The sequence below is a fragment of the Cervus canadensis genome, chromosome 2 (genome assembly GCF_019320065.1).
Source record: "Cervus canadensis isolate Bull #8, Minnesota chromosome 2, ASM1932006v1, whole genome shotgun sequence".
NCBI lineage: Eukaryota > Metazoa > Chordata > Mammalia > Artiodactyla > Cervidae > Cervus > Cervus canadensis.
The window spans coordinates 41,440,569-41,452,651 of record NC_057387.1 but is presented as its reverse complement, the minus strand read 5'-3'; the positions used below and the strand labels follow the sequence as shown (position 1 = coordinate 41,452,651).

The 12,083-nt window shown below is 32.5% G+C and overlaps 1 protein-coding gene across 2 annotated transcripts in view; it reads left to right on the top strand.

The window, feature by feature from the left end:
• SLC35A3 (solute carrier family 35 member A3) overlaps window positions 1-11,059 on the top strand; it is a 54,320-nt gene extending 43,261 nt beyond the window's left edge. For both annotated transcript variants that reach the window (XM_043460548.1, XM_043460549.1), the window contains exons 6-8: window positions 559-677; window positions 2,324-2,457; window positions 7,346-11,059. In XM_043460548.1, the coding sequence (XP_043316483.1) occupies window positions 559-677; window positions 2,324-2,457; window positions 7,346-7,436 (344 nt within the window). In that variant the 3' untranslated portion in view covers window positions 7,437-11,059. The remainder of the gene's footprint in view (window positions 1-558; window positions 678-2,323; window positions 2,458-7,345) is intronic.
• Window positions 11,060-12,083: the final 1,024 nt, after the last annotated feature.

Below are 12,083 nucleotides of genomic sequence, written 5' to 3'. Positions count from 1 at the left end.
GTGAACAGGACACATTTCCTGCTCTCACTGAGCTGACTTTTCCCTAACGGTGAGACTTCAGTAATAACATTCTGATGTTGCCTGTGGCTGACTGTTTCTTTTCTAATTTTTTTGGATATTATCATACATCCAAAATTTCTAAATAAAGAAAAATGCCATACCACATACCTGAGTTATTATATCTGCACATATGAATGTGGATATATGAAATTACAGATCTAGCAATAGGAAGATACAATGAAATATACAAAAGTGCACATTTTACAAATATTTGAATGGTATATCCATATAGTCTTGTAATGTATACACTCTATTTTTTCAGTGCTCCAAGGCTGGTAATCTGTTCTGTTTTACATTCCCATGTCTTTTTCTTAGTCAAAATATGGTACTGAGTATATTTTTTCTAAGTCTATATAATTATACAACTAAAAAAACTTTTAATCAAATTTTGTCAAGAAGGAAAAGTTAAGTTTAAAATTATTTGTAATGTTAATGGAAAAATATCTCTCCTGACAAACCAAAGGACATATAACATAGACTTTACTTTTTTTTTTTAAGGTTTCTTTGGGAGTATATTTGGATTAATGGGAGTATATGTTTATGATGGAGAACTGGTGTCAAAGAATGGGTTTTTTCAGGGATATAATCGACTGACCTGGATAGTAGTTGTTCTTCAGGTAAAGCATTTAAATTCTTATATTTATGCTAATAAATTTTATTTTAACATAGAAAATCAAAATAGCTATGATGTACTGACAGGAGGAAAAAGGGCTTCTCCTGTTTGTATTCTCATTATATCTAGTTTATTCAGGGAAGTTAAAATAGGACTGATCTAAATGCTGTAATGTGAACTTTATGGTATTTAAATTTAACATAATGAAAATGCAGGATTAAGAATAAAAGAGTTAAAGCTGAGGATAAATATAACTTTTAATTTTTCTACAGTTCTAGTCATTTCACAGGAAGTCTAAAGTCAGTTCATTCAGGCTCAAGAAGCAGATCTAGATATTTAAATCTGTAACAGTTTATAGTTTAATATTGATTACATATTGGAGTATTCCTATCAAATAACTTCAGTTTATAACTTTAAATTATTCAAGGGCTGAGTAATTTCGTCTTCAAAAAATACTTATTAAGTATTCTGGAGGAAACAAAAATGAAGATACAAGTCTCTGCCTTCACAAAGCCTTTCTCTAGAGATATTTGAAGCTGAAAGTCCCTTAGGGAAGATGGATAAGAAGGTAGCAAAGGATAACTGTTTTGAAAGCAGGAAGGATACTTCTATTTTTAAGATAAGAGAAAAGGAGATGGGGATAAGTGAAAATTCAGAGAAAATTTGAGAAAGATTTTATGATGGCTTTTATCCTGCTGAGGAGGAAAGCTCTCTTTCCTTAAGAAGGGACTACAGACTTGAGAAGAATTTAAAAGGTTTGGTACAGTTGGTATGAGGGAGAAACTAGAAGAATGAGAGCACTGCCAAGAATAACAGGACTCAAACATCAATTTATAGTGAGCTCATTGGCATAACTTGTGACTTCTCTCTTAAAGCTTGTACCATTTGAAGAGGTGCAATGAAAGTGGATAACTCAGATTTGGGAGTTGATACGTAGAGTTTGGTGAAGTGAAGTGAAAGTCACTTAGTCGTGTCTGACTCTCTGCGACTCCATGGACTGTAGCCCACCAGACTCCTCAGTCCATGGAATTCTCCAGGCAAGAATACTGGAGTGGGTTGCCATTCCCTTCTCCAGGGTTTGGTAGAAAACAAAACTATGAGATATGGTAAAACCATTATTTAAGTAGCCACAGTTTGGAATTTGAGAGGGATTTGGCAGAAAATTTTTTCTACACTCTTAAAGAGAATGAGTCAAGTGCTTCAGGAAGCGTACTCTGAGAGCAATTTGAAAGGTAGATTAGAATGGGAAGAAACTCGAGGAAGAAAGCCAAGTTAGGCAATTAAAAGGCTAGTAAAATATAAAGTTACATTTTATTTTTAATCAAAAATATTTCACTAATCAGAGTATTCAGTCTTCCCACATTTGTCTGAAGAAGTGATGTTTAATTACTAAATTGGATGAGGATAGATATTTTATTCATAATATGGTCAAACTCCATTATAGCAAACTGCAGATTCTGCTGGTAGTTATTTTATCTGATACCTTTTGAAACAAAAAGTCTATTGAACAAAACCTAGATGCTCATATGTTACAAAATGTTTCATAAAAATCACTTATTTAATGGGATTAGATTATAAGACAAAAAAGTATTTTGAAAAGCAGTTTTATATGTGTCTATTTTTAAAAATAATCTTTTAAAACTTCTGCAGGCACTGGGAGGCCTTGTAATAGCTGCTGTTATTAAGTATGCGGATAACATTTTGAAAGGATTTGCAACCTCTTTGTCCATAATATTATCAACACTGATATCTTATTTTTGGCTACAAGATTTTGTACCAACCAGGTAGTATATTCTTTTCTGTTTCTTTAGATCTTATTTAGAAAAATGAGTCCTTCATATGATATGATCTGAAAAATTTTGTTCTATCACAGCTTTTAAAGAAATATAGTAAGATTTATTTAACTGTCTTTTTAAAAGGGTTTCAAACTAAATGCATGAAAGAAAGTCTAACACTGAACAGTTTTTTATACAGTTTGGCTGGCCAGAATTTTCCCGGTATATCTGAATGGGGGTCTTTCCCCAAAAGTTAAAAGTCGTTTTTTTTAAAATTATTAAGTCATATAAAGTCATTTAAAGAATTTATATAGCTTAAGCCAGGAAAGGAGGTGACATTCTTGAAGAAGATAATTTGTTTATAAGATAATTTGAGTCACCTTTGAAAAGGTGGCTCATGAGAAAGCTCTTTAGGGAGAATAATAGTCTAGAGAATTGCTAAAGGAATGATGGGTGAAGCAGGAGACCCAGGACTGTGTAGTGTCATGGATACCAAGAGAGAAGACAGAGTGAGGAAGAATAAAGTATAAAGTAAAGTTCTATTTTATTTATAATTATTAACTTGTAATCCTAGGGTAATGAGATTATATTTTAATGAATTCTAGGATACCATCCTTAGTTTCCTGTAACTTCACTCCCTCTTCATCTTCTCATTTTCTAAACTTTGGAATACTGTCTTCATTCGTCTTTGGGCTTATATCTGCACTCACTTCCTTGGTGATCTTTATTCTCATGACTTTAAATACTGTTTATAGGCTAATAACTTCAAATTTAAATTTGAATTCCAGGCCTTTATATATAATTGTCTATTTGTCTATTTTCTCTTCAGTGTCTACTAGATAACTCATTCCCCATCTCTGTCAGGGTTCTCAATTTGTTGTACATACCTTCATTCTTTCAGTTGCTTAGGCCAAAATCCTTTTAACTTAGGAACACAATTTATCCTTCTTTGAAGGCAGAGTCTATAGATACGGACATAGATAGTTTTATAAGAGAAAGTTAAAATGTATGAACATTTTTTATTTTCTCAGTGAAGTAAGGTTCATCAGCTTTTCTTTACTGTCCTCTCATGTGTCATTCTAACGCAGAGACAAATCGTATTAACTCTTCCTTTTTAATATCACCAGAATCTGACCGTTTCTCACAACTTCTAATGCTATCATCATGATCCAAGTCACCCTCATTTATCATCTAGATTAAGGAAATAGTCTCCTGACTTGCCTCCTTGCTTCTTATCTTCACCTGTGTCTCTGACTTTTCCCCATTCAGTAAGGAGAATGATTCTTTTCAATGTAAATCAGTGTACTCAGGAACTGATTGCTTCCCACTTCACTCAGAAGTTGTCACCATCAATGGCCTATTTGCTTTGGCTGTTAGCTATCTTTCTATCCTCATCTGACATTACTACCTCTTGTTTACCTTTTTTTTTCTTTTAACCTTTTTGCTATGGGCTTTGATTTGCCCTTTATTCTTCTTGGAATACTCATCCCCTACATATTCACATGGCATGCTTCCCAGGTGGCTCAGCAGTAAAGAATCTGTCTGCAGTATAGGAGACATGGATTCAGTCCCTGGGTGAGAAGATCCCCTGGAGAAGGAAATGGCAGCTCTCTCCAGTATTCTTGCCTGGGAAATCCGTTAGATAGAGGACCCTGGCAGGCTACAGCCCATGGGGTCTCAAAAGAGTGAGACACGACTTAGTGACTAAATACAACATTAAACACCCTACCTATTAAATGGGGGAAATTATATGCTTTAATATTATTTGAGAATGTTTAGTACTTGTAGATTTTAAGGGTAACTTAAAAAGGCATACCTTAAAAAAAAATAAAACCTCATATAAGGCCAAGGTGATAATTTTGGAATAAAATAAGTAAATGAACAAGTAGACAAGCAGAGGAACAGAAGAGCAGGAGTTTTTAGTAAGGTACATACCTGCATGTGTAAATCCGTGTTTCTGAGGGAGCCTGAGGGGTGTGTTGGGATGAAGAGAAAAGGAGAAAAGACAATGATACTGTTATTATTGAATGAATGAATGTTTTGAGAATATACATAGGACACCACGTTAGATGGAGGAGACAGGTTATTCTTCCTAAAGTAGATAGCTGAGCCCTCCATCTTTATGTATTTTTACTTTTGTGGAAAACTTCCATTATCCAATAAATGCAAAGATCTGTATTCTGAGTGTAATATTTTCCTTTGTTATCCCCATTTCACCTGCTGAAACAGTTTTTTGGTTTCTCAGTAGTACGCTTGACCCCTGTACCCACCTTTCTGGTTGTTCCTTTGGTAACCTGTCAGTTCTCACTCACTTTCTTATCCATCTTATCTGCTGTCATGGCTTCCCTGTCCTCTCTATGAAGATGAGTCCCAACTTCACCTTAACTCTAGATTCCTATTTTCAGCTGGCTGCTTGACATCTCTACTGATATCCTATCACCAGTATTCCCTTTCCTGTTTTTAGGTGCTCATTATTTTGCTTGTTGGTGTTACCATCCTTGTATTTAGACTTGCTTATTCTTTTATCAAAAATATATTGTTTCCACTATGTGTCTGTCACTGTACTAGAAGATCGTAGAGAAATAGGAATATCTTCAAGGAGGTCACAGTGATCGAAGAAACAGACATGAGAATAAATTATAATGATGATCAATGCAGCAATGGAAGTATATACACAGTCCATTAGAAAGAGGGGGTGCAAATCCTTTAAGTATTAAATTCTGGTAGCTTCTTCCTTAAAATTTTTTTCTCTCAGAGCCATTTAAAAATAGCTGGATTGGGAAAGCAGGGGTTTCCTGATAGTAATAGATATTCTTGTAGATCCTGTTAGAGATATCATAGAATGGATTCCTAGAAAGTTGGATCAGACAACTTTCCAACTGAGCACGTGATTTTATACAACTCCAGGTTTCTGGAAAGCTAGGAAAAGCTCATTAGATTGACCAAGATAGTGCTCAGTCAGAGTCTAAGTAGTTAACCAAATATTTTTGTGGTAGTAATTTTCTTCAGGATACATTATAGGAAGTTTTATGTCCTCTTAATTGTATACGTGTACCTGTATTCAAGGCTTTTGAAAAGTTGCCCATCTGCAGCAAGTCAACACTAGACGTATCATAACAGGTAGTGACTAAGCTCCCTGTATATGCTAGGTTCTTAGGAATATAATGATGAATGAGGAACACATGGGTGAACAGAGAGGCAGAATGTAAATATCATATTATTTACTATAGTGTGATAAAGTGTTACCATAGAGTAACTTTGCTTAGGGGAGTTAGTCTTAGAGACTTTAGACCTGAGTTGTTATCAATAAGCAGTTTTCTTGGGAGGGACATTGCAGGCAGAGGAATAACATCTATAAAGACAGTGTCCTGAAAGGCATGTTGTGTTTCCTAAATGGAGTGGCTGAATTATAGATGGGCTTGGGTGGAGTGTGGAAGATAAGACTGGAAGGACTATATTATAAAGGGCCTTTAAATCATAACTGTTAATAAAAACTTTAAAAACAAGACTAATTCATATCCCTGTAATAGCACTTCAAAGAATATTCTAGTTTATATTCAGTTTAAGTTCCAGTACCAGTTTCTATTCATTTCTAGTTTATAGTAAGGTATATTATATATATGGATAGATAAAGAAGAAACCAAGTATTCTTGTACTTACTCTAATTTCCTTTCTTAAAGCATGCTATAAAAACTGATTTTCCCTGTGGCTCAGATGGTAAAGAATCTGCTTTCAATGCAGGAGACCCGGGTTCATCCCTGAGTTGGGAAGATCCCCTGGAGAAGGGAATGGCAGTCCACTCCAGTATTCTTGCCTGGAGAATACCATGGACAGAGGAGCCTGGCGGGCTTCAGTCTGTGGGGTTGCAAATGGTCAGACATGAATGAGCAACACTACTACTATAAAAATTAGTCCTGAGTTTTATTTATTACTACCTTTGATTTTAAACTGAACTTTACTTTGGTTTGAAAAGAGTGCAGTTTTCCCTGTATATTTTTTTTTTTAACAGATAATAACCTTGTTTTATTCCCCACAAAACAAAAATAATGCTTTCTGATTCTCATTATAGATATGGAATTGTCTGTACAAAAGAAGTAGATCCTTTCTCTCTTTTCAAGCATACTTCATCATTTTAGTTCCATAAACTTTTGAGTGCATTCTTTTTTTTTTTTTTTGTGATTGATTGCCTCTTTTTTTTTTTTAATTTTTTATTTTATTTATTTATTTATTTTTTATTAGTTGGAGGCTAATTACTTCACAACATTTCAGTGGGTTTTGTCATACATTGATATGAATCAGCCATAGGTTTACACGTATTCCCCATCTGAAATCTGTTAGTCTTCAATGTATTGTAGGCAAAAGGCATACTAAAATGAAACACTTTATATACACATACATGTCTAGCTGAATAACTTTGCTGTATACCCAAAACTAACAAAACATTATAAATTAACTACAGTTTTTAAAAATGGTTTTAATAAAAGATGAAACACAACATTTTATACACACTTCTTTTGGGAGACGACAGTATAGCACAGTGGATGGAAGTGCAGGTTTGGCTCTAGAGTCAGACATACCCAAGTTTGAATCCCATTTTCTGCTTCAAGTTGTGGGACTTTAAGACAATTATTTAAATTCTCTAAACCTGTTTCTTCATATATTAACAAATGAGGGCAATGCTAGTCCTTCTTCATAAAGTTGTTTTGAGAACTAAATGAGACAATGCATGTAAAACACCTAGCTGAATATCTGGAACCTAGTAACCACTTAGTATTTGTTAGCCATGTTATTGGAACATTTTTTCCCAAATTATATTTGTATTTTATAGTAAAGAAATATAATTTTTGTTGTTTTTAATCTGATTTTCTCTTTTTCATTTTTTTCTTCATCTATTTAGTGTCTTTTTCCTTGGAGCCATCCTTGTAATAACAGCTACTTTCCTATATGGTTATGATCCCAAACCTGCAGGAAATCCCACTAAAGCATAGTGGTAATTTATCTGGTTTTTCACAATGGTGCACTGGGAATCGCAACATTAATGCTGCACAGAGGACTTCTACAGATTCTAAGAGAAAATCATCATGCTGAATCTGATCATAATGTTCAAATGGTTTGAAAATATAAAAGTTTAAGGATAAAATATACATATATGTAACAAAATGCCTATTGCATATAAAAATCAAAACTTGAAAGTATTTCCAGGGATTAGAATAAATTACTAGAGGAAATTTAAAATCTGAGTTCTTAAAAAGATATTATGTTTTTGATTGCTGCAGAAATATCCTATGCACTCTTTGAAACAGCACACAGCAAGTGTCAGACATCAATTTTGCAAATTACATATATTTAATTTTATTAAATGTTTTTTATCTTATTCTTTCTGTACAGATATATCAAATAACATTCAAAGTTTGAACATTATAATTATAAAGCTGTGAAGAAATAGTATGATTTGAAAAACATTTTCACATATCTCAGATTTTTATATTTATACAGAAGATTACTAAACAAAGGATTGCTATATGTTGCAAATGTTCAAATGCATAAAAGTTGATAAAGTAACTTTCTGGGTCTGATTTGTCAGAGAATAACATTCATATTTAAATTTAATATAAAGAAATATACACATCTGTTTCTCCATCTAAACTTTAAGACCTCTTTAGTGCTTTGAAACTGCTGAATGCAATCCATTCGTTCCTACACTAGACAGTAGCCAGTGGCTTTTACATTAATGGAGTTTGTCCTTTATCTCTTAATTGTATTTCTTTTCTGTAAATTGGATAAATCCTTAATATTACTTTAAAATAAATTTCTCTGTGTTAATTTCCATCAAAGTTTTAAAATATAATTTAAAGGGGTTAAATACTCATTTAATAATTTAAAATAATAATTATTGTCTAATGTCTCCATTTGGAGAATTTTAAACTATCAGAGCATATACTCTACACACTAGAGCGTTTTTAGATGATGATTTTATTCATTGATCTATAACTGATGACAAAACAACCAAATATATAATAATATAGATATCAATAAATTGAGACCAGAATGACTTAGACATTCCAGATTGCCATGATATATTTTAAATGGCACTATAGCTATAAATTTAAAGTGTTCAGAAGAACTTTCTAGGCCTCTCATAAACCCACCATTCCTAGGAATATTCTGATCAAATGTCTGAGAGAGGCAGCCAAATTCTGAACTCCCTTTTTGTGACCTTACAAAAGCTTCCAAGAAAGAGCCACAACTTTGCTTTACAGTAGTGGTTTATTTTCCATTTCTTTTCCATTTGATTAGCACTGGAATTGAGATTGCAAATTACATGAGTTATGGTTCAGGGAGAGAAAATATAGCAGAAATGATCAAATGAATTGGTGGGCACAATTACTTTCTAAAATTGAAACAGGGGTTTAATTTATTGTTGACTAGAGACAGAATTACCTATTGTGTATAAAAGTATTGTACTTTATTTTTTCCTTCATGCATTATGTATTTTTAAAAGTCTCCTGTTCTAATTGTATAAAAACTGTAAAAAATAAATATTTTTATATAATTCTAATGGATTTTGTTAAAATTTGGCTGAAAATACTATGTTACAATCTGTTGGCTAGTCTCGGCTAATTAGGACTGGCTGTGTTACTTTGCTGAGGCAAACCTAGTCTCAACAAGACACAGGCCTAATAGATTCCATACAGAGTTTTTAGAAATGCTTAAAATTACAAAGTATTTTTACATTAATTTGCTGGTAATTCCAAATTGGTACCAAGCAAACTTTCTGGAACTCTGACTTACATTTTTCAGTGACTACTTTTTAGAGTATTTATTAAATAACTTTACTACAATTTGAGAATGGTGTTTTTAGACTATAACAACATTTAGATTTACATTTACTACTTAATGCTAAGAGAAATCTAAATCCTGTAATGCAGAGAATTCAAGACTAAATATAAAGATTTATGTTCAGCTTACACTGAAGTGTTGGGTACTTATGTATTAATCTGATATGCATTAATCATTAATTGTGAATTCAAGTTTAGTCTCTCCCAATTTTAACACCTCAAAAAATGATACAAAAACGCAACTTTCAAGATTCCCTCCAAAGTTTATAAAATGTAGTCAAGAGTTCAGAGAACAGGCAAAATAGTCTAAAGTATATTCTCAAAGCAAACTTTTATTAGACAAGCATAATTTATATTTTGCTTTTCTGGTAGGTTGGAATAGAGAATTGGTTGTATAGTCTATAGTTTTTGATTCATAAAGAAATAACCATATTTGAAACAGTGGACCCGTGTCCTAGATCATGTCATATGTACACATATTGCCATTTTCTTCTGTGTGGCATGTGTTTTGATGACCTCCAAAAGCCTTATTATGTCACCCTTCTATAATGATGATTCCTTGATTATTTAAATTCTTATACTTTTTAAAGTTGACATTTATCTCTCAACAACTTTGTTCATTTTAAAGAAACGTGCTAACCCATGGGAGAAGAGTGCCAGTTGATAGTTCTACAAAACTTTAAAACTATGGTATTTTGGAAGAAAAGCTTGAAATGCAACATATAGATGTAATCAACACAGTAATATTACCAATTCTTTAATAAGTGATTTTTAGAGAAGTCGTAGACTACTTTTACAGTGGAAAATGTAGTTTAGACATACAAAACTTGAATGTTTACATCAATTTATATTGAATGTCACAGTTTCATAGAAGGAAAGGTGATTTGATATTTAAACTAGATTCCCAGGAGACAGAATCTGAGTGGAAACTAATTGACTTTGTGCTTTAGTAGACCTAGTGTAATAAGACTATTCCTAAGAATTGATAAACTTTTCCTACATATCAGATTATTAAACTTTAACATGTCATTGTATAGTCACTCATCTGAGTTTTGTATTTAAAAACAGGGTTTAGCATCACTCATCTTACTTACACATTCGTTATTGTAATATTTAATTACATGTGACTGTATGCTCTACATGATAAAAAGTTTATAAAAGTTATTTATGCTATATTGAAAGTCATCTTAAGAATCTCCCAGATATGTAGCTTATATAAAGTATTTGTAGGACCAAAGAAAAAGCACCTTTATCAAAATCTGGTCCTGTGTGCCTTGCTTTACCAAATACTGGCTTTTCTTGAGGATATTACTGTAATTCACAATTTTGGACACATAGGCAAAATTAGGATGTTTTAAGAATAACTATAATTCAATGTTTTCATTGTTTCAACATTTGCTATTTAAATTCATTATCTAACAGAATATTGAAATAGGTATATTGTACAAATATTAGTAAATAGAACTTATTTAAAGAAATTATGGTACCATTGCTCCATCATTTAACTTTTGAAACTTTAACAATTGTATATAACTCATTTTGATTTTTTTATTTCTTATTATAAGATAAAATTTACTGTGATTTTTAAAATATTTTTTAAATGATTTGGATTCTGAATTTGTCATTGTATGTATTTCATTTGTTTAGAAAGATTCTTCTGGGTTTGGGGTTGTGATTTGTATATTTAAATTTTTTATGGACATAATTCAAAGGAATGTATAAATTGGTCTTTTGTTTAAATGGCTTTTTAATTGATAAATTTCTCTTTGTCATTTTTTGGTATCCAGTTATTTTTTATTCTCTAGATTTTTGAAAATAGATTATTTTCCTAACTGTGTAAATTTTTTCCTATATTTCCTTTTTTCCTGTTCACCCGTGTCTGACTTAACCATGAGTTAGTCTTTCCATAGATCAGAAATGACTCCCTGAGCCCTTCCCTGCCTCTCTGGTAACCTTGATCCTGTATGTGAGCTTCCTTTCTACTATGCTGTAGCGTGAAAGACTGCATCTCATTTAAACTAGTTAGAATTTCTCTACCTGTATGATTATAACAGTCTAAAACTTTTTGCTTTAAACAAATTATCTCTTTTGATAGTGTCAAAGTTAAGAGATTATAGTAACTGGTATATATTTTCTTCATAATTTATTGTTTTGGCTGTGTTGCATGGCTTGCAGGATCTTAGTTCCCCAACCAGGGATCAAACCTATGCCCCCTGCAGTGGAAGTGTGGAGTCCTAACTACATGAGGAGCACCAACTGAAAATCTTTATATTTGTATTGGAATACTTCTGTTCAAAGTATATCAAAATTCTTGAATCCTGTGCTATGCAAATATGCTTCATAATAGTGACCAGTATTAGTAATCACAATTGTCTTTCTTACTGTTCTTAAAGAGAATTTTTTTCAAAGCAGGATTGATTACCTACACATTCTAGAAGTGAAAATATCAGAGGGAATAAACTGTCCTCAAATCCCAAAGATTTGAAATTCTACTATTGTAGAGTGTCTTGGTGACTATAAATTCAGAGGTTTCCCAAATTCACCTAGGTTCAAAAATTCACTGGTAAGACAGAACTCACTGATAGCTATTATACTCACAATCATAGTTATTCCAGATAAAGGATACAAATTCCAGACAAAGAAGAGAACATTGGACAGAGATAAGGAGGGGTCTAAATTCCAGTCATCTTTTCCAATTGTCCATTCCTGGTGAAGCCTTGGACAATGCTGTATATATACTCCTAGCTAAAATCGATGATACTCCATGCAGAGTACTGCCAACTGGGAAAATTTCAC